The sequence below is a fragment of the Alligator mississippiensis genome, chromosome 2 (genome assembly GCF_030867095.1).
Source record: "Alligator mississippiensis isolate rAllMis1 chromosome 2, rAllMis1, whole genome shotgun sequence".
Classification (NCBI taxonomy): Eukaryota; Metazoa; Chordata; order Crocodylia; family Alligatoridae; genus Alligator; species Alligator mississippiensis.
In genome coordinates this window covers 231554888-231578722 of record NC_081825.1, presented here as the reverse complement: position 1 = coordinate 231578722, position 23835 = coordinate 231554888, and the positions used below count along the sequence as shown (strand labels likewise).

Sequence of the window (23835 nt, the reverse complement as noted above, 5' to 3'; positions counted from 1 at the left end):
AGTGGTCCCGGAAATGCTTCTGGTCCACTTCTGGGTCTGCTGCTGAGTGCACTGGGGAGCCCCCCGCGCTCCTGTGGGATGCTCCATTTGCCCTAGCATCACAGCATTCACGAGCTGCACCTGGTACCTTGAGGTATGTAGAAAAAACATTTAAAGCTGTGTCTATGTCTGAATCTCCAAATCTTTCTGAATCAATTCAGAGGGTTCCAATTCAATTTGGAGAGATAAAAGGATCTCCTGATTCAATTTGGACTTGGAGATTTGGCCGATGAATTGGGCAGAATCTCTGCCAAATCGACACAGGGACCGAAGCTTCACACAACCCTACAAGGTAAATATTAGCTATACTGTATGTACTCAGATGTAAGACAACCCCCCCTCAATAATTAGATTCTATATTTGAAAAAATTATAAATTTGTTATACTTTTCCAGGTATAGAATCTAAGTATTGGATGGTTGTCTTGAATTCTCCACCCCTCACTGCTACAGCAGGCAAAGCAGTGGTGGGGGAGGCAGGGGGGGGGGCAAAAGGACCCCCCCTTGTCCTCTGCCCCACCCACTTCTTCTTCCTTCAGCCTTCCTGCTCCCCTGTCCCCTGCACCTCCCACCCCCAAGTCCCCACAGCTTCTGCACCTCCCCCACTCCCTCCAGTCTCTGCCTGTCCCTCCGCTCTCCCCAGACCCTTCCACTCCACCTCCTCCTTACTTTCAGATGCTGCTCAGTCCCAGAGCTCAGCACATGGAAGCTCAGACCTTGCCAAGCCATGCAGCAGTGTCAGTGCTGTTGATTGGCGAGGCAGAGGAAGCAGTTTCCATGTGCTCCATGCCTGGGAGAGACCCCAGCCTAAACTAGAGCCAAGCAGCATCTGTCAGCAAAGGGGAGGGAAGGGAAGGGGGCAGGCAGAGGGACAGAAGATGTAGAGAGGACAGGAGGCTGCTGTGGGTCTGACTCTGGCTCTGACCCAGGCTCAGGGGCAGAGTCAGAGCAGCAGAAGCCATTTGCTCCCCCCTCCTCTTCTTATGGAAATATCAGATGCGGGGCTTCCTCCCCCATACTGATGGGGGGTGGGGGGAACGGGACTTCATTTTATATTTGAGCAAGTATGGTATTTACCATGAGAGACATTTCATTCCCAAGTGCTTTACAAATGTGGATAAACAAAAACATTCCTGTGTAAGAGACAGATGAACTGATCCACAAATAACCTGAGCAGAGTGAAAGTTAACTTTTACCCTGACATTTTCTGTTAACATCCAGATCCAGTCTACATTTAAAAGGTTTACCAGTTCAGCTACGTCAATCTGGAGCATGACAAAAACACACCCCAGTTAACACAGATACGCTGGCAAAAGCCCTAGTGCAAATACAGTTATACCAAAGGTGATTGAGGTGGGAGAGGATTTTGATATGAGGCAAAGAGCTTCCTCCTAAGTCACCTTTGTGAGGTGCCTCTCTCTGTGAAACAAATGTAAAGGAAGCTGAAATCAGCTAGTGCAATACCATTAGTTGTCACCCCAAGTTGAGGTAAGCCCATTTAACCTTTCTATCAAGGATGAATTTAATTTGTGCAGATTCCTGTGCATCTGAGGAATTCACCAATGGCTGCAGCCTCTGTTGTATGCAGACAGCTGCAACCAGCTGGAGGGCTGCCTCTCCCCCTCATGTTCAGACTTGATGGTGGAATTTAACTCATTTAAATAGGGCGAGATGCCTGGAGTTGCTCTAACTTCTGGCCACTGCCTGTGAATCTTTCCCTCAAGGGTATAAACACATCTTTTTACATGAAAATGAAACAGCCTGTTTGGTGGCTGTTTAGTTAGTGCTGTATACTGCTACAGTGTGCAGGAGACACAGTTTCAATCCCTGATCCCTCACTGCTCAAGTCAGCAGGGTCTGTGATCACTTCTCAAGGGAAAGGGAGAGGATGCAACCCATTTTCAAGATAAAACCTTTAGGGTGGTGATTGAAATTTCCAATTCAGTAGATTCCAAAAGGAGTCCTATTCAGTCACCCTCAACTGGAAGGATCATGGCTATGAATCAAGGCCACAAAAAGGTGGGAAAGATGGACTCAAAGACTGAGGAGATGCAATACAGTTTTGAGCTAAAATTAGGATGACATGATACCCACAGGCCACACCGCTACGCTGATAATGAAGGGCAATATTTTAGAAACAGACCAGTCACACTGTGACCATATTAATCTATTATCTCTGGATAATAAATTAATTTGTTATGATCTAGGAATATACTGATTTTAATTTAAAGGTACTGACCTCCTACAGCTCCTAATAAGTTCAGTAAGAGCTTCATCTCTAAAAATCAAGTTAAGAGAGCTTTGCATATGGAGAAGAGCTGAAGGAAAATAAAAGGCCCATTGTGTGAGTATGAAAAGTTTAAACACTGTTGATGGGTGGTACACCAATCCCTTCCCTTTTCAAATGAATTTCACTTAATGTTTTGTTTGGTTTTCCTGTTGATGCATCCTGCACCCTCCAGGGCTAAGCTGGTGGGATCCAATTCACCCTTCCTGACATGTGGAGTTTAAAACAAGAGACCTCAGCAATCGGACATCCTCAGCATTTCCAGCTATTGAGCACAGCCATATGCACTGTGATCCAATTTCAGAGCAGAAAAGAAAAGATATATATGTAGGAATATTCACCCTGTGCTAGTACAGGGGAGACAAAAGGAAAATAAGCAAACAGGATGTGCTATTCCTCTGTGAACTTCACCAAGGTAGACAGGATATGGGCTGCAATATGTGTGCATGTCTCACTGTTAGCCTGCTTTTACTGTTCTAGTCACAGCATAAGTATTAAGAGAAGAAAGTAAAAGGAAAGGCAATTTGCCATTGTAGATAATTTCCCTTTAAAATTAAGTTAGTGGTAGTGAAAGGTACCAGTTTGAAAGGTTCAGTCTCCCTGGAGACTGAAGTCTTTTATTTATCCACAAAACAAACACAGTTTGAACACAAGGAATAAGAGTGTCCTCCATGTTGCCTAGTCAATGAGAATTAAGGATTCAAACAAGTACTCTGAGCTAAGAGGGAGCAGGAATTTACCTGGCACCAGCTGGTTTAGGGTAACTGCGTAGGTTCATGCTCAGCTCTGTAGAAAATAAAAACTATCCTTCAGTAGCTTATCCCTCTTTTATTGATGGGTGAAAGGTATTGAGGATTTACTGTGGGGTCAGAACATACACTTGGCAGTTATTCCAGCTTGCATATGGCATGTCTCTACGTTCATTTCCTTGCAGTAACTTATTCATATTTCCATGCCCTCACCCCTTACAAAAGCAGCGGATACCTCGAGGAATGAGACAGTTGATGCTTTGCCACCGAAAAATCAGTCTACTTACTCTGATTTTAGACACTCAGTTGTGAAAATCTTGTTCTTTTATTGCAAACAGCTTTATAATGTTCTATTTTGGATAGTCTCCTCGGGTTTTGAAGTCTACTTCTTTGCACCTTTGTTGCTGCCTGTTGGGACAGCATATACACAGAGCACTGGAGTAAGTGGGAAGGCTGTTTCAGGGTAAAACTAGAAACTTACCTCTTGGTTTTTTAATGAAAACTTAGACGTAATAGAGAAAAGAACAATATCTCTTCAAAGATAAATTATATTGGCAGAGCCTTTACTCTTTTGATCTTATTGAGCAAGTTGCCCTTGTATTCATTTTTGCTTCTGCAACATGTGCATTACATGTCCCTCCCAGCCAACTGGACAGGAGCAGAACCTTCTGGAGGTAATTCCTAAGATTTAGCTACTTCAGTGTGGTTCAGTGAAGTCATCAGAATTGGATGACCTCAGCCATTCACACAACCCTTGGCTAGTAGGGCTGTGTGATGCTTCGGTGCCCGATTCGATCTGGCAGAGATTCGGCCCAATTTGAATCTGAATTGAATCAGAAGACTCTTTAATCTCTCCAAACTGAATCAGAACCCTTCGAATCAATTTGGATAGATTTGGAGATTCAGACATAGACATAGCTGTAAATGTTTTTTCTATATACCTCTAGGTAGCAGGCGGCTCATGAATGCTGAGATGCTGGGGGTCCACAGTGCACTCAGCAGCAGAACTGGAAGTGGAACAAAAGCACTTCCAGTCCACTTCCGGGTCCGCCGGGGAGTGCATAGGGGGGCCCCCCTCCACCCCCCCCCCCCGGTTCAGCAACTGGTGCCTCCTGGGTCTGGGGGGGGACAGACCCAGATGTGGACTTCTGGTCCACTTCCGGGTTCATCGCCAAGCATGCAGGAAGCACCCCCTGCTCCTATGGGACGGTCCATCCACCCCAGCATTGCATCATTAATGAACCACGCCTGGTACCTCGGGGTGTAGAGAAAAAACATTTAAAGCTCTGTCTATGGCTGAATAGCTGATTGTCTGAATCAGCATGGAATCTTCAGATTCGGATTCAGCCAAATCCAATCAGGGACGGTGATCCGAATCAACTAATCGAATCACTGTTCCTGATTCGAGCCGAATCCAAATCCGAATCGAATATGGCCCATTTTGCACACCCCTATTGGCTACCTTGATCTAGACCTGCAATCAGCTCAAGACATTTTCAAGGGCCTTATAGGGTTGTATCAAAGGGGACCTGATTCTGATGAGCTACCCTAGTGAAAATTGAAATAACACCACAGAAATCACTGGAACTCAACTGAAGATTCACACCCCCAATGAGCTGAATTAATTGCTGAATAATTTTTGTGCATAATTACTGGCTTGTAGCTTTGTGGCATTTAGGTTATTACCACTACTTGTTATTCACATTTCAAACTACTTAAATAGGATCTCAGAGTATGTTTCTAGTTTTGATTGGATAAAGGTAGCTCTTAGCATCACATTTTCAGGGTATGTATTTTAGTGATCAGTGTAGCAGTAGTGATTTGATTATTCTTGGGAGCTGCAGCCCAGTGGCAGGCAGGCAAAAGAGATTGCAAGCCTGCCTGGAAGGGGCTGCAAGCCTCAGGAGCTGCGGTCCAGCTGTGGGCAGGCAGAAGTGATTGCAGGCCTGCCTAGAGGGACTGACCAGCTGATAAGGATAACTGACTGGCCAAAGGAAGTTAATAGGCTCCCTGGAAGGGATGCAGAAGAGGGAGGAGAAAAGAAGCAGGTTACCTGGAGGCCGAGCATCATGCCAGGGTTGCCTCTCCCCCAGGGTCTGGGAAAAGTCCCAGAGGTTTGGTTTTTGTTTGCTGGGTACCTGTACTCATTTGGTTACTGTGGAGAGAAGGCATGTTTGTTCATTTGAATGAGAAGATTTGTTTCATTTCCTCTGGAAAGAAGCTCTCTGGACGTATAATAAAGGGACTGCCTTTTGATAAGAAAAGGGCTCCTGAGTCTGCCACAAGGAGTACACCCCGCTACAATTACGAATTTGAAATTTGCCTTCCATAAATATCCTGCAGTATCTACTGGTTACTTAAATTTTGCTGTTTCAGAGAATCTTCCTGACAATAAATTAATTTGCTTGAATTTTCAAAGGTGGTCAATATAAAATGGCCCGAACACAGTTCAAGTTAAACTCTGAAACTCTGAAATCAATATTCTCAACAAGAGTTCACAATAACAGCCTGATTTCATTAAGTAGGAAGGAGAGGGTAACAAGGAAAAAGTGAAAATCTATTTCTTAAGATGGCTTAAAATTATAGCATGTATTACATACAGTCTGTCTTAGAGTTGCCATTCTAAGTGTTCTGCAGCATTCTGCGGACATTAAAAAGGAAACAAAATAGGTAAGTGTAGTTTCACCAGTAGACTGAACACACAGTTGGGCTGGAGAGAATTCTGCATTGCAGGACCAGATCCAGCACCCATTGATTTCCGTGTACTTATGTGAGGCTTTAAATAAGAAGAGAAACTGGATTTAAATTAGGGAGGAAGACAATGTGCATACTGATGGAATAATCAGATGGCAGGACTAAAATTGACAGCTGGAAAACACCACAAAAATAAGTTTCTGCATAATCACAAGTGGTGGCTTATTGGAGACTTAGTTTGGTTTTCTTATAGAATCTGAATCCACTTTTAAGCGGTAACCACTGTAACTCTTAAAGCAATGGTTCTCAACCTTTTTAGACTTGAGGCATACCTGGATAGATTTGCAACACCCCTGGACAGAGTCCCAGCACCCTTTGGAAAATACCAGCAATTAGTTTGGACTCTTTTTTGACTACAGAAAAATAATAGAGCCATTTTTCTGTTGCAAAGAACTCAGAAAGACCATAACTATGGATTTCTATTTTAATTTTCTGGGTTTATCATGTATGGAAACCTAACAGTGCTAACATTATGCAGTACCCTTGAAAGGATCTCAAGGCACCCCAGATGCCATGACAACTCAGTTGAGAATCACTGTCTTAAAGGATGGTTATGGTCAGAAATATGTTTATTTAAAATGGGACCTTGCTTGATGTATTCACTCCACATGCATCTCAAAATCGGAACTGCTGATTTCTCAGACAATAGTAAATATGGTAATCATGATTATTTAAAGATACTAATAATAGAAATACTTAATCAGAAAACACCTATTTGTTCCTTTTTACTCTGATTAGCCAACAATGCTATCAGACTGTGAGATAAATTCTGTTCAGCATTATGTACTATTAACTAAATTCTTAGATACAATCTAATTGCAGAATCCTTGTTACCAGTGCTGTCAAAAGGAAAAAAGCTTCACTGAAAACTGTAATCCCAGGCAGAATTACAATTTCCTTTTGGTTCTACAAAACAAGTATATTTCATCCAATGCCTATAAGGGACCCTGGCAATTCCATTATATAACACTATTTTGATGAGCATGATTCATTTGTCTGTGGACCTCAGTTCCCTAATCTGTACAGTGAAAAGAACATTTTCCTACATCATAGGTATGGCACGAGTATGCATACCTTACAACTTGTGAGCAGCGCAGACACAACCACGAAAAGGAGCTGCAAAATCACACTGTAAAGGCAAGGAGATTTTGAGTAATGATTAAACCAAAGTGGTCGCATGACAGCTGTATCTCAGTAATAAATTGCTACATATTCTGTTGCAAATGAACAAGAGACAGTTAAATTTGTGTAAAAATATTTCTGAATCTTTAATTAATCAAGTTTTAATCCAGTTTTAAATATAAGAAAGCGAGCGAGCTTGCTCCATTTCCTTTTGGAGACTATTCTGCATTGTGAGACAGCTAAATTTTACAGGGTGTCAGCCTTCAAGCTGAAGTTCCTAAAGCTGAAGAGATGTTGTACATAGGACTACAGTATAAAACAGTTTGGGGGCAAAGTAGATTTCCATTAGCAGTCTAAGTCGCAATGAAATGAGAAAACGGGCTAACCTGGTGTTTTAGCTGCTACACAGAATGTTAGACTAAACACAACATGAGAACACAGGGAGAAACCCTACTATAGCCACCAGAGAAAGAGGTAGATGACAGAGTTGTTCTGTCTTTTACTTCCATGATTTTATGAGACAAAAATACATGACTACATCCTGGCTGAAAAAGATGTTTTCAGACCTGCAGTTTCCTGGCTTTATATTCGGGACCGGCTAGCTTGAGAACATTATGTCCATTGTAAACTCATTTGACCTCATTTTACAAATCTGCAACATGAAAGCTATAATAATGTAACAACTTCTATGCTAAACGAGAGAACTGCTGGTGTAGTTCTTTCTTGCTCAACCTCCACCTCAATATCCTGTTCCCAGGAGTTTGTACTTACACATATCACAAATACTTGCTCTCATCAATACAAAACTTCACTGAATACAGCCAAAGCCTTTTGGAAATACCCCCTGGCAGCATTTGCTTTACCACTTTACTGAAAACACATGGGAGCAGCCCACTAAAATCAAGAATTCCTAATCAACAAGAGTTTCTCTCTGAACTGAGGTTTGTGGGGATAGTTTTGTTTTAGAAAGCTTGCAGGGGCATGTGAACCATTTCAGACTGGAATTGAAGAAAGAGGACTTTGGAAAGTTATGGACAAATTCTTCCCTTAGCTTCAAAACTGTAAATCTGGAGTAGCCACATGTTCAAAGAAATCAGTTCTGATTTATACACGTATAAATTAAATGGTTATAGTACTCCCAGATGTCACAAAACTCAAGAGTCTGTAGAACACAGAAGGACAAACACAGATGACAGACTCCCAGTCAAACTGAAACCGAGGGCCAGATCATGCTTCCTCTGCACAGATCTGCCCTTGCCATACTTAAGGAACAATTAGTTATAGCCAGGTTTCCTGCCCTCCTAGGTTGGATCTTGGAGCAGTAACTCAACATTATTAAGGCTCTCAGTAGCATAACTATGGGTGGGAGAGGGGAGTGCACCAGAATGGCGGCAGACACCTGGGCTCTGCTCTGGGTGAGCCTATGCCATAGCAGGTGAAACTCTACTTGCCTTCTCCAACCCCTGTTCTCCAGCACTCAAGCACAACCCCTTCCCCACCAGCCCTGCACCCAGGAGCAAAAATATTTAGTCATGTATCTAAATGCTAAGTATCCTGAGGACAGCAGAAGTGGAGGACAATGCACTCGTTCCCTCTCATCCCACAGCCTGGAATTATAGTAACATTTCAGTGGTCACCATCCACTCTGCAGAGCCTGGAAACCTTCTTAAAGAAGGATCCTGGGGACAGTACTTGTATGCCTTTTCTTAGGAAGAATTATGAAAACATACTAGATTCATTCGTATCAGATTTAGTAAAAACTCTAAACAAAATCTAAATGTTGGGACTTTGACTGAAATCCAGCAAAACACATATGGATATAATCAGTGTGGGGCTTCAAAGGGGTTAAATACATGCCAAATACATGCTACGTGTTAAATACACATGCTTAAGTGCTTTGCTAATTTGGGACTAAAATTACTTGATGTCTTCCCTCAAGCAGACAAAAGTTATACTGGTAGCCAAAAGCTCTGTCACTTATGTCTGTCTATCACCTAACAGGGGCATGACTGGTAAGCTTTTATGTTTGCAAAGGAAGTATTAAATTAAGGTTAAGTAAAAGGTTTTTTTTGCTGGCTTCTAGTGGTTTTAAACCCAGAAAACCACAAGAAACCCAGTTCACTCTTCAAAATTAGAAAGTTTTCCCTTCCTTATCTTCTCAACACCATTTTTAATCAGTTATATACTTATTTACTGAAAAGAGTAAACTCCTCAAGATGCTTTGATTTCCAAGACTAAAGGAAAGTCTCTACTACAAAGGCTTTGGCTGTATCACTTACCCATAAAGCCACACTAACAAAGCCCGTATCCCACCAAAAGCAGTTCTTTTGTTACTAACAATTAAACCAGGTCCTCAAATGACAAACTATGGCAACAAGAGGTCTCTTTTGCTGGTGCAGATTCATCTACCTGGAGAATTTTGCTGACATGTCCATGCCACATAGGGGTTTTTTTCCACACACCTAACCAACATAGTTATGACAGCAACATTTTATAGTGTTGGCCCAACTAACAGGTGTTAATGTTTCTGCTTCTGTCGTTGCATATTTTTCACAAACGTGTCTCAGTGTTCTGTGGGGAAGACAGCAAAAATCATTCCATTAGACAAACCTCCAAACAATGATTAATCTATCTTTATTCTCCTACTGGATCTCAAAATCACCAAGGGAATGCTATACAAATTTGTTACTATTCCACTCGTAATAAACAAGTTAACTTCCGTTAATCTGTCTTCCATCCTCTTTAACCATCCAGAACAACCTTTCTTTATTTTATAGATCATATCTACTCTGATCTGGACAAAAGTCACTATACAGCTGTAGTCCTTCAACTGAATTATAGGAAGAAGAGATGCACTGTTTCTAGTGCTCATCTTTGACTATTCAGCTGCAAAGATAAGGGGCACTGCTGAAGGAGTAACAGCATCTCTGAATTACAATCAAAATATGACAAAGCTCAGCTTTTCCCCAGTCTTAGTTGTTTCATTAATTCTTTTCTCAGTCCTGAGGAAGCAATCCTAACAATGGGCCTGATGGGTGCCTCCTGGAGAATCTACAAGATTAAGTGGAGATTAACTGGTACCAGTTCCTGCCTTGCACATGCATCCTCTGACCCAGTAGCCCCTTGCCTTCCAGAACTAAAGATTCACCTACTGGATCAGTTCAGTGGAGACCCTTTCAATTTCTGTCGGTTCCTTCATCAGTGATGACTGATATTCCTGATCTGATCACAAATGGTTCTATGATTATCTACTGACCACATCAAGGTGTGACTTATGGTTCTCAAACCAGAAAACTTTAGATTGTGCCTTGAATCTTCTGGAAAAGTCAAGCCCAATCTTGAACTGTCTGAAAGACTTCATTCAATGACATCCATAATTTTCGATGACCACATCATTCATGAGGAGTGGAAGATGCATTACAGACTGTGTCAGGAATGTAACTCAGTTACTAGCTATCCCACAGAATTTTGACATCTTGTCATGGACACTGAGTGGAATGAAACCACTCAATGACATTAATTTCACTGAGGGCTGAATAAGGAAATGGAATGGAACCCCTCTTTTCTCTAGATATTTTAATTAATTTATTCAACCAATTCCCAGAAAAAGTCAAACATTCTGAGAATACCTCCAGCTGCATCTTTCATGGGTCACCTATCATGGGCTTCCACTCCTGTCTTCACCACTGAATGGATGCAAATCCATTTCTCACAGAGTAAGAAAAAAAATGGGCACTGGGAAAAATAACTGTGTCTTTATTGTGGATGATCTGGATGTGTTGTCAATACCTGCTCCGTAAGTCCATTCTAGAAACCTGGTTCAGACACCTGTGCTCTCCACCATGGCTCTGACCATTTGGCAGATCACCCATACCCCAGTAGTATTAAAAAACTAAGCTATCAAGGGAAGTGGTGGATTCACCATCTCTTGACTGAGTGCCTTTCTGAAAGATATACTTTAGGTCCCCGGCACACGTTACAGTTTAGATGCAATTAACCCAGTTAATCATGTCCCAAGTTGTTACCAGGCCACACATTAGTGCAATTAATAGCATGATAAACAAGGAATAAGCCACAAAGTTATTACATGAAAATGTGTAATAACTTTGTGGATGCTTCCTATCATGCCATTAATTGAATGTGTGGCTGAGCTGGAGCTCCCAGCTGACAGATCCCAGCCACAGGGGTGGATGGTGCACACCTGCAGTTGGGAGCCCCATCAGCTGACAGATCCCAGCTACAAGGGTGCATGGTATGCTCCTGTGGCCAGAAGCCTGGATCTGCTGACGGCTCCCAGCCACAGAGGCATGGTGTGTCCCTGCAGCTGGGATCTGCCCACGGGACTCTCAGACCCGGAAGCACATGGTGTGCCTCTGCAGCATGTCAGGAAGTGTGATTGTGGGGATCATGCATCAAATACCACTGCACTTTCACTTGCATGTCCACCAGGGGCCTCAGTATAATACACATTATCGGGATCAATATAGAGGTGACTGAATGCTGCGTGCCTCTAAAGGCTGGGGAGACACGGCGAGCTCCTGCAGGCAGCGGCAGCACTGTTGGTGGTAGAAATGTGGTGGAGGCAAGTGGGGAGCTGCTGCAGGCAGACGCAGCACTGTCGGTGGTGGGGGATGGTGAACACTGACCAGTAGTTGGGAACTACCCGCAGACACCGCCGGCAGCGTCAGTGGTGGCCAGCGGCGATCGTGAACTGCCTGCAGATGCCACCAGCAGTGTCAGCAGTGCCTTTTCGCAGGGGGTGCACTGCCACGCTCAGGAGGTGCACGTGTACCCGCGTGCACCCCCTACACATTGCCAATGCATTGGGTGAATCCGCCAGTGATACATGGGAAGTCAGACTATATGATTTGCTGGTCCCTTCTGAGCTTAAACTCTAGGAACCTATAAACTCAAATAAATAACTTCTCTTTTCAGATCCTACCTCACTCTCAAATATTACTGGTTTGTGGTTTCTGGATCTCTTATAAAGAGTGGTTTCTTACAGCAAGCAACAAGGTGAGTTCCTTAGTAGAGTAAAAGCCACAGTAATTTTACCTTTTGGGGATGTGGCAGGGACACCTAGGTGCAAATGGCCACCAAACTCCCCAGTATTCCTTTTAAGTATGGTGTTCTCTTGAACAGAGAGGATGTTTGGCAGGAGCAGGAGGAAAGAGACTTAATTTCACAGGCAATTGAGTTTGTACAAATGCTTAATTCTATCACTTGCTTATGTTTATGCCTCAGAATGTGGCTTCTGCTATAGTCACAAAAATGTCTGCAGACTACAGTATAAAACCGAAATCCTTTCCAACTCGTCTTGTCCCTGCTTATGTGCACACAGCTAAATCACATCTGCCAGCTCTTACTGACCTAAAAATGTTTCTTCCATTTAGCTCTGCCCAAACCACGCAACTAGGGGAGAGCAGGCTGGAGTCTATTCTGAATGACACATTGGCAACAGAACTGTTGGCTAACTGTCAGTGGCCTCATTATTACCAGAACTGGTGTATAAACAAGAAAGAACCCAACTGGGTTTTCCAGTAGAATAGAGTTTATACCCCTGACAACAAGAAAAATTGCTTTACACACTTAATCAACTAGATCTGGATTTATTGGAAGAACATAAATATAAATAATGAACCTTGTACTATTATCATTATTGCCATTTTTTAAAGAGAAACTTTCCTGACTTCAACCACAATTTTATGTTACATTTGGGGGAGACAGAGAGGGCTGCAACTGAATTTGGATTCAGATTAAAAAAAAAAAAAAGAGAGAACAAAAGAAAACAAACCTCAACATTTTGGGATACTTGTATTCAGACTTTTGATCTGTCCCATGATTTAAATAGAGACCATTTATAACAAATGCTGAGATCCACAGTTGGCTTTGATTTTGGAATCTTGGATCAGGCCCACTAGGGAGCTAAAGAATATAACATTGTAAAAATAATTGGGGTTTACTCCCTCCTCCCAACACATACCATATTCAAGTTAGGAAATGAGGAGAGCAGAAGGCTGTCTTTCTTGGCTAAACCTTCCGACTAGCCATCCTTATTTTCCAATTGTCGAGTTGCATTTCTCTAGACTGAAAGCTGGGATAAAAGAATGAGTGAATAACTGGATCCTTTTCATCCCTGAACACTTCAAGTGTACAAAGGCAAAGAAGTTTCTCCCTGTGGTGCCCTTGAGCAGCCCGGAGCTCTTCTCAAATGATATAAGAGGTGTGGTTCTTTCTTCACTAGGCTCTCTTCTGAAAAATTTTCTGTGCTTGTACTGAGACCAGGAGATCCAAAGAGACCAGGCAAACAGAGCAGCAATTTACATTGACAAAGAGGATTTTGATGCACTCCTCCGAATGGGGCAGCATTACCATGTTAATAGCCTTTTGCTCTCAGCCCTCTTTTCCTGAGGACGCTGGCGATTTTTGCGAATGGAGAACAGTTCCGCTTTCCATTTTAAGTGCAACAATAGCAGAAGGACTCCTTAAACTGCATCAAATAGCAGCCTGTGAAATCCCTAACTAGCCACACCGCCTCTCCTGCCGTTTTATTATCCTCTCGCCCATGGAACAAAAGAAGGGGCAGGGGGAAAGCTTCTCCTTGTTTTAGCCCTTTCCATGCATCCTAATCCTTCAGAGGTAGCAATGGGAATTGCTTGTAGAACTGTTAAATCGCACTTTTACTTTGTCTTTTATTCCTTTCTCATTCTCTCTAATCAAGGAATCTTCATGCAAGTTTTCCAATATGAATCTGTTTATGGCCCCTTGGTTAATAGATGCAAGATGGGACCCCCAGAGTAAGAAGAAAGAATTCTGTGCATCTTGGCCAGCTGCTGTTTCTCACCAGTTCCCACACTCATCCACTTGTTCTCTTGTCAGATACCCTGAATGTGCTCACCTCCTGACACCGACTGAATTGCACAAAGACTGAATGGGTAAGCTGCTTCTGCTATTAGCCTAAGAAACAGATTCCATTTGGTAGCCCTAAGATATCCTTCAGCCATCGGCAGAGGTCCCATCTTTTACTAGACTCACCTTGGTCACCTGTTGCTTAGCATCCAGTTACCTTTCAAAAAGAAGCATTGATTTTATATCTCAAGCAGTTTGTAGCCACCCTCTAGGCAGCAGCCTGTGCTACCTTGTACCAGATACCTAACTGCTACCTGGCTAGATTTTTTTTTGACACTCAGCCATTTCCAAATGTTTTGCCTCACTCCTTTTTGCTCAGACCAGTATAAATAAACCACAATAATAATAATGTGAGTCCTGAATATAGGAAGCTTACCGACAAGAGCTGGCACATTCAAGTAAATAAAACTATCTGCACAAGTATGTGCTCACAGATGTATGTGAGGATTGCACAACCACGGGCTTAATACTTAGACACCGCATCACAAAAAAGGTGAATTTATTAAATAGAACCGAAATAAACAGGGAGTATAAAAGCCAAGAAGTGCCAATCATAGAGTTAGATTTAGTCCTGTGACTTATACAGTTCACATAGCAATCTGATCTTTGCCCAGGATGTTAACTGCTCCACGGAATAGCCTGCAGCAAATTAGCAAGGAAAATGATCCTCTTTTTCTGCCTATCCTTTATTAAAATCCATCTTCCACTACAATAAGGAAGGAAAAATACCTAACAAACAAACATAAAAGAATTTAAAAGCATAACTGCCTGATCAAAGATTAATGTGTTGCTAGAGCAAATAAAAGGTTCCAACTGCTTCCTAGAAGTACAAAGAATGCAAGACAAAGGAGAATACAGCTTGTTTAGATTAATCTGTTTCTCTCTTATCATCCTTTAAGAAAACAGTGAATAGTGATTTAGCCTTGCTCACCAGGATTTAAAGGATAAAAGGCAAAGAGCAACTGCCATATCCCTAAAAGAGTGCTGCCCAAAAGCCAACTTGAGAGGGTCCTACTCTACCACAACAGCAAATGAGATTGGGTCAATTTGTTTGTTTTAGGGGGTAAGATCCAATCACTGACAACCTGTATTCCCGATTAAGAAAAGTGGATTCAAGTAAATAAAAATACAAGATAGACCCATCTAGTCTCTGACTCAGGGAATCCTTCCTTCCTAAAGCTTTCTTCTGTTTTTGTTCAGATATTAGAAAATGGGTTCACTAACTAGGGATTATTTTCATAATTCTGGAGATGTTTGTGATGGGCATAAAGTAGCCCCTTTTTTTGACTTGGGATGGACCTAAAAATGTCTATACCACCCCCCTTGCCAGTATCACAGAAATCATAGAAAATTAGGGTTGGAAGGGACCTCAGGAGGTCATCTAATCCAACCTCCTGCTCAAAGCAGGACCATCCCCAACTAGATCATCCCAGCCAAAGCTTTCTCTAACCAGGTCTTGAAAACCTCCAAGGATGGAGATTCTATCAGCTCTCTGGGTAACCTATTCCAGTGTTTTACTACCCTCCTAGTGAGAAAATTCTTCCTAATTTCTAACCTAAACTTCCCTTGCTGCAACTTAAGACCATTGCTCCTTTTCCCATTTAAAGTAATGAGAGTTTTCCCTGATTTCTGTAACTGATTTAAAGTTGCTAATACCAAATGAGGCAGGCTTAACCTCCATTGAGTACAGTGTCCAATACAGAGCATCCAATGTACCCCACAGCAAATCGCTTGGATAAGTGAGGCTGGAACAAAAGATTTACTGAATAAATCTGTGTCCCTTCTTGACACAGGTCTGAGCCCATCCAGTCACAAATACATCATAAGCCTGGAATTGTGGGATTTTTTTGGTATTTTTCATACATACCACACTGACAATGTTTCATACACCCCAACCACGGGGGCCTGAGGTTTGTAACATTAGCTTCAAAACAGGCAAGAAAGTGCTTTTCTGAATGGTGGGTGCTGATATGCCCAGCATGGTACACTGGTGCAGTTGTGAAAATAGCTGAAAATCAACCCACTAACCAATCAAAATTAGTTTAACAATTCTGGATTCAGTACAGTCCTGGTGGTCTAATCTGTCAACAAATAAATGCAATGCCTATGTTACAGAAAACCATGACTGTATTTGTGGCCATGTGACCTCCATATTAGAGTGAACAGGACACAGTAGTGATAATGATTTGCTGTGTGTTTATCGACTTTAGCCTCCTTACTAAGATGGAACCATATTATAATTCATGTTATATTGAGACAGGTACATTTCTCTTTGAGAGAAATTTGGGAGATTTGATTAATTACTTTAACTCAGATCTCACATATGTGGGGTCATGCAATAATATAACTCAGTAAAAATTAAAATAGTAAAAGGAAAGTAGCAACAGAATCTCATTTGCTAGATACTTTGTTCAAATACAGCCTTTTCATTACTGATCAACAGCAGCATGTTGCCTACAGCACCTCTATGCCTAATTAAATCATATCTTCGTAACGCAAAATATTTTCCTTTTTAGGTCTTACCTTGAAGAACCAAACCAGATTTCTCAATGGTGTAGAGGAAAGCTGAGAATGGAGCAACAGGGGACTTAGCGACCAGGATCTGCAGAACAAATAAATACAAACGATTAAAAATCCCTAAAATATATTGATTACAAGTCAAGTGGACTAATGTCTGTAAGTCAGTTTTCTGAAGATACTATCATGAATTAAAACAAAACATATTGCAGAGGGATTATAAAATGGCTATTGATGTATCCTTCTAGTTCTAGATACTAGAGTCAAATGTAAAATAAGTAAAGACTGTGCCATTATATTAAAAGGAGTCAAAGGTCCTATAAAATCTTGCTTCTGTGGAAACAGCACACTCTACTGCCACTACTGTACTTTTCTCAAAATGTGTGTTAAACCAGATCAAACTTCACAACTACTTTTGTACCTAGAGAGAGACAATGCCATTCACCTGAAGGCTGTGCTATCTACCTGCGAGGAGGTTGCAAGTGCTTTGTGCCCCTGCAAGAAGCCAGTCTAGAAGATGTTCCTTTAACAGAAACTTTGGAACATAGTCTGTGCCAATGACACTAAACAAAGTTGTGGTTTAGATGCATAGGCTCGTGAATTTCAAAACGTGGATGCAAATTTCCTCAAGTTTAGATCATTTGAGCTGTTCATGCTCTAATGTCCAATTGGATCCAGAATATTTCAAACCTCAGTTTTGATCACACGTTACTGAAGAGGAGATTGGCTCTGGTGGAATTTTGACACCCATGAGACAGGCTTATTTTATTATTCAGGCATGGGAGAACAATACTCAAGTGCCAGATACCAAAGCCTGACATACCTGCGCTGAGTTATTACTCATGGTTGAGGAATACTGACTTACAGCATAGGCAATAACAATTTTCTTTGTTAAGTATATCTGGAAAGTGCCATTCCAATAACGAATGTAACAAATTTTGCCTTCAGAATAATCAGCCCAAACCACGATCCAGCAAAGAAATTGAGACTGATAGCGGTGACTGCAGCCAAGTGTGCACTTCTGCTCTTCCTCCAAAATGGGTCTGCTGAGCAAATTGGAAGCAGATCTCCCTCTTCATGTCTTCCACAACAAAAAAAAAAAGAAAGAAACTAGAAATCCCTTTCCCAGGTTTGAGGTTCTAGAACAGCATTCTCGATTTCACTGCCCTAGAGGTACCATATAAGTAAGGCTGCTGGCCTAATACACATTCTGGTCTTTTTCAGAAATTTGCTTTAAATGTAGCCATGTCATACCATTGCCCAGAAAATATACCAGGCCTGACTACTGTTTTTACATATAAATTCCATTTACACAATAACTACAAAGCTCTCTTGTCAGCACATACCAACACACATCTCTTTCTCAGGGATTAACATCCTAAAGACTTATAAACAGGCCAACTTTCTCTACCCCAGGATGTGCAATAGACTCATCCATTTTTCTATGCCTGTTAAGAGCCAGCAGCAGAGTTATCCCTTAAAAACTGCATGCTTTGTAGTATCATTCACAGTAATGACTTAATTTTTAGAGATGTGTAGTACCAACATATCCCCTTGACTTCAACTAGAATTAGGGGTACTCATTGTTTTTTGAAACTCAGGATCTAAGTCAGCAAAACTCTCCAGCACATATTTAGAAGCAGCTAAACTGGGGATCATTTGATAAGGATGTTGGCTGTCTGTTTCTGCTAAAATGATCAGCAATAAAATAGTTAACCTTTAGAGCACCAAGTTTCCAAGTCAACATCCTCCACAGATAAAAGAGGGAAGTTCACACCCCTCAGAACTATTATTTAAGATTTGCCTGAAAACTCAAGCAGACAACACTGAATTATTTTACACTCCCAAATTTCTTCAATGGTTTGCTCACAAACACAAAGGCTAGAACATTAACAATATCCACAAGGAAAAAGCCCAGGTTCTGGAGCACAGTTCTGCAGCAAGAGGTAGATTCTGCAGGAAATTCTGCAGCCACTAAATCATGCAACACATAAGCTTCCAGGAAGTGTTGAATGGCACAGTAAACACGGAGAAAATCTCTACAGTTACGTATGTTCTGTTTGCATTCTTAGTCATCTCACAGATCATTTTCAGATTTCATGTGACCTGGTTTCAACTGATTCTGATAAAGTCAGTAGGAAAATAAAAAGTCATCCTGACATCTGGTCTGAAAACCTACTCCCATATTTGCTTTACCCCCACAACTTGATGCAAGCCTTGCATTTTCAGAATTTACCATTAACTGTTGGTTTACTCTGCATGTTAACTTCACTAATAAAGTAAGAAAAAGAGGCAGACACACAAACACAGCAAGTACAGCCAAAGAACACAGGGTCAGTCACCAACGTCAGTGTTTTCCTTTGAGTCACGTGTAGCCAGCAAAGCCATCTCAGGATGAGATGTAACCTTTGTGACCTGCTCTGTGTGGAAAAAAGTGCAATGCAAGCACTTTCCCCTCCTGCACATTAATTACTGTTCTTACTGTAACAAGCGGCTGGAGAAGTGTGTTGCAGTCCATGACTGTGATGCATCCTGACAGTATCAGAATTCCCTTTCCTGTACTTATCCTCAGGCATCCTTTCCTTTACTTGGATGTCTTAGTACTTCTCATTTTAATGTAGGAACAGAGAAAAAGCAGAAGGCAGGGTAGATAGAAAAGCCATAGGAAAAGAAGCGTCACTGTTTGCCCTGATTGTGCTTGTTTTGTCTGCAAAGTGCTAACATGAAAATAGTGCACATTCTTTTTCATTTAAGGTCACAACAGGTACAAAAACCATAGTAATACTTCATTACAGCCTCAATCGGAGCAGCTGGATGACTCCATTAAACAAATCTCTAGTCTTTCCACCAGTTGTCTTTCCTGCCATGTGCAGGAGCTGGACTCAGTGATCTTCCAAGGTCCCTTCCAGCCTCACAATCTATGAATTTATGAATCTCAAATGAAACAGGTTACTAATCTGCTGGGTCAAATTTCTACCTCTCTCTGTGGGTACATTTGCTAAACTATATTTACATAGGCATTATCCACAACTTCATGTGTAAATCGGTAAACATTCAAAAAAGTGTGTATACACAGTTGTTGCATTTTTATGCTTTCTAAGTACATGCCTAAATAGGTATAGGTATATATATATGCATGTGCATACTACAGATTTCCTTTAAAAAAATGCATCATAAGGTGCTATAGCTGAGGTTTAAAATAAGGCAGAACTATTTTTCATTCAATTTCTCTGCAGTCTAAGAAAGACAGCTTTTAAAACAAGACATTGAGAAGGGCTATCATTACAACCAGAAAAGTGAGAGACAAAATTTGAATGAGAAATAAATTTAGAATTAAAATTACATATGAACATAATTTTTGCAAGTGTACCTGAGTTACATATAGACCAATTGAAAACACTCCACTGAGAGATCAACCACAGGATAGGAATACAGAGAAACACCCACTTTCACCCCTGAGTTGGAAGCAACATGCCTCATTCCATGTCCTTGAAGTGAGATGGGTGCCTAAATCAACCAGCTAACTAATCTCTTATGCACAGAGGCCAATGGGACTGGGACATATGCCAGCAACCTCCTTGATATCCCTTATGTCATTCTTTAAGGATCTGTAGGATCAAAGATATAAAGGAGAAAGAGGGAAGCTTGTTACCTGCTAGGCTAAAAGGCATCTCATGTCTACCTTACAGTTGGTAGTACCCCTGTCACCAGGGAGAATAGACATCGATTGACAGGTCAGGTGTGGCAAGTTAGATAGGGTTTCCAGCACAACAAAGGTGCAGGAACACTGAAGCAGATAGGTTTAATGGAGAAAATGAGCATTCAAATGCTCAGGTAGCTTTAATTATAGCTGTTGCACCAGCTTTAATCTAATCTTGATGGGGTTTGTAATTGGAACCTGGATTTTAATCCAAGTTGTGTATGCGGAGAAGGCAATATTTTAACAGGATGAGACAAAATCTTGGCCCAACAACCCCAAATCTGAGGGCTCAAAATTCAGATCTGAAATGTGCACGCTTAATGCAGAGGACATTCCCCAGTCCTTTGTTTGATTTCTCATGAAAAACACAACTAATTAAGCTTTTTAATCCTTCATTGATAAATTTATCTACAGTCCTGGCATCCTGTAGCACAGTTTAGCCATTTGTATCCTGCTGGAAATGCCAAAAAAATATTTCCTCTAGTGGTCTGTTGTTTGGTGAGGTGGGATGAGATGGTTCAATAAGGAGCATCTGGCTAAGTAAGTTATATGATAGAATTTCTGGAAAGGATACAAAGGAATGAGGTAAGCTACATCTCTCAATACATTTTCTGGAGACATTGATTTCAGTGTAATCAAGGAGAGTATGCATTTAACGATGGATGAAATAATGTTATGTTGAGATTTTAAAAAGTAAATTGGTAACTAGACTATTACCAACTATCAATTAGACTATTTTGAAAATTTAAAAAATAAAGGTAGTGAGGCTGCATTGATTTTTTTCCAATTCTGGTTATTCACAAGCTTCTGGAATGAACTATAACTACATGAGTGGTTATTCATTACAACCTTAAGGGGAAATGGTAGAAGCTAAAACCAAAACCATGCCAAACCTCTGACGTGGCAAGAACTGTCAGATCTTTGTTCCATTTCTTTTCATCCCAGTGTCACATATATCACGAAGACAGGCTTGCAATAATAATTTATTTGCCAACATCATGTGATAGATAGAATCATAGTGTTGGAAGGGACCTCAAGAATCATCCAGTCCAACTCCCTGCATAAAAGCAGGATGCACTATTCTTATACTATCCCAGATGAATGCTTATCTGTCCTTTTCTTGAAAACCTTAAATGAAGGAAATTCTACAACTCCTCCAGGCAGCTTATTCCACTGTCCTACTGTTTTGACAGTAAGGAAGTTTGCTGCAATTTAAAACCCACTGATAAAACCATTACCCTGCCCTGCCCTACCATAATGTAACTAGCAGTGGGCAACTGGAGCACCAACCCCAGGCACAACTAAGAAGTGGTGCAAGAATGACAGCTGTCTGGGGAGTCTGTGCCATAGCAGCAGCAAATGACCAGGAGATAGACAGACTGCATCATGGCAGCAGCAGCCAGGGACTTTGGGCATTTGTACACATGCTTGCGCTGCATACATTTGCATAAATGGCAAATACATGTCAGCGCTGAGAAAATGGTGGCAGCTGCCATTTTCTCACCACTGCCATTTTCTCAGTGCTGATGCACATTTTGCCATTTATACAAATGCATGCGATGCAATACCAGGTGTGTCAGCTCACATACATAGCTCCAGCACGTTGGAGTAGACAAATGTGTATAAATGACCATCAAGCCCCCAGGGCAAGTAAAGCTGATCTTCCCCACCCACCACCCCACAGCATGGTTTTGCCCCAGGTACAAAACTTAGTAGTTATTAGGGCTGTGCAAAGCTTTGATCCTTGATTCAATTCGGCAGAGATTTGGCCCAATTCAGTGGCCAAATCTCTGAATCTTAATTGAATCAGGAGACCCTTTAATCTCTCCGAATCGAATCATAGTTTCATAGCTTCATAGTTGGTAGGGTCGGAAGGAACCTGAGCAGATCATCAAGTCCGACCCCCTGCCATGGCAGGAAAAAGTACTGGGGTCAAACGACCCCAGCAAGGTGTTCGTCTAACCTCCTCTTAAAGATCCCCAGGGTAGAAGCCAGCACCACTTCTCTTGGAAGTTGGTTCCAGGTCCTAGCCACCCTGACTGTGAAGTAGCGCCTCCTGATATCTAGCCTGAATCTACCCTCTGCCAGCTTGTGACCGTTATTTCTAGTCACTCCTGGTAGTGCTCAGGGGAACACGGACTCCCTCAATGCCTGCTGGTCCCCCCTCACTAGTTTGTAACAGGCCACTAGATCCCCCCTCAGCCTTCTCTTGTGAAGGCTGAACAGGTTCAGGTCCCTTAGCCTCTCTTCGTAGGGCCTGCCCTGCTGACTCCTGATCATGCGAGTGGCCCTCCTCTGAACCCTCTCAATGCTGTCCACATCACTCCTGAAGTGCGGTGCCCAGAACTGGACTCAGTACTCCAACTGTGGCCTGACCAGTGCCGCATAGAGGGGGAGGATCACCTCCTTGGACCTGCTTGAGATGCATCTGTGGATGCATGACAAGGTGCAGTTGGCCTTCCTGACCGCGTCCCCACACTGTCGGTCCATGTCCATTTTGGCAGCAATAATGATTCCAAGATCCTTTTCTGCCTCTGCACTGACGAGGGAGTTCCCCAGCCTGTAGGTATGCTGCTGGTTCTTCCTCCCCAGGTGCAGCACCTTGCACTTGTCAGTGTTGAAACCCATCCTGTTCTCATCTGCCCACCCCTGTAACCTGTCTAGGTCCAATTGCAGCCTATTCCTCACTTCTAGCGTGCCCACTTCCCCTCACATCTTAATGTGGAACCCTCTGAATCGGAACCCTCCAAATCGTTTCAGAGAGATTCAGAAAGTTTCAGAGATTCGGACATAGACACAGCTTTACATGTTTTTTCTACATACCTTAAGGTACCAGGTGGCTTGTGAATGCTGAGATGCTGGCACAGGTGGCCCCCTCGTGCACTCCCCAGTAGACCTGGAAGTGGACCAGAAGTAGTTCCGGTCCACTTCCGGGTTTGCTGCCAAGCACGCGGGGAGCATCCCTGTGCTCTTGTGGGATGCTCAATCTGCCCCAGCATCGCAGCATTCATGAGCCATGGCTGGTACCTTGAGGTATGTAGAAAAAACCTTTGAAGCTGTGTCTATGCCTGAATTGCTGATTCTCTGAATCAGCATCAATCTTCAGATTCAGATTCGGCTCAGTCGAATCAGGGACAGTGATCCGAATTAACAAATCGAATCACTGTCCCTGATTTGGGCCGAATCTGAATCAAATATAGACCATTTCATACACCCCTAGTAGTTATGCCTCTGCCTCCCTTCTCCAACTTATCTTCTTTTCACCAAACTCAGCTCATACCCAGCTCTCTCTTTCCTCATAGGACTTTAATTCCAATCCCTTTATCATTTTTGTCTTTCACTTCTGGATCCTTTCCAATTTCTCGACAGTTCTTTAATTGTGGAGACCAGAACTGAACACAATATACTAGCTGAGGCCTAATCAACACTGATTAGAGTGGTACTGTCACATACTATACTCTTGTTAATGCAGCTCCAAACTGCATTTGATTTTTTTGGCAGCTGATTCACACGGTTGACTCATATTGAATCTGTGATCCACCAAAACCCCCAGATTCTTCTCAGCTATGATATTCTTTGGCTTATTCAGTGTGTGTGCCATTACGTTCCATTCTGTATTTGTGCATTTATTTCTTTCCCCACATAGGTTAAGCACTGCATTTTTGTTCATGTTGAATATCATTCTGCTTTCTGTTGCAACAGATTTCCAATTTGCCAAATCCTTTTGAATGCTAATTCTACAACCTAAAATGTCTGCAAG

The 23835-nt window shown here is 42.0% G+C and overlaps 1 protein-coding gene and 1 long non-coding RNA gene across 21 annotated transcripts in view; one reads left to right on the top strand and one right to left on the bottom strand.

The window, feature by feature from the left end:
* RAD51B (RAD51 paralog B) overlaps positions 1-23835 on the bottom strand; it is a 700041-nt gene that overhangs the window by 184156 nt on the left and 492050 nt on the right. For 18 of the 20 annotated variants that reach the window (XR_009460145.1, XM_019476911.2, XM_019476912.2 and 15 more), the window contains one exon: positions 16382-16460. Coding sequence is in view for 18 of the 20 variants with exons in the window: in XM_019476911.2 (XP_019332456.1) it covers positions 16382-16460 (79 nt within the window). In the remaining 2 variants the exon portion in view is untranslated. Of the gene's footprint in view, positions 1-6901; positions 6957-7094; positions 9521-16381; positions 16461-23835 lie in introns of those variants that run through there. The other 2 variants (XR_002086863.2, XM_019476919.2) reach the window with 2 other exon arrangements.
* Positions 13027-16464, top strand: LOC102568237 (uncharacterized). Its single transcript, XR_002086864.2, has 3 exons — positions 13027-13172; positions 13671-13884; positions 16375-16464. It is a non-coding gene; the product is annotated as an uncharacterized LOC102568237 (long non-coding RNA).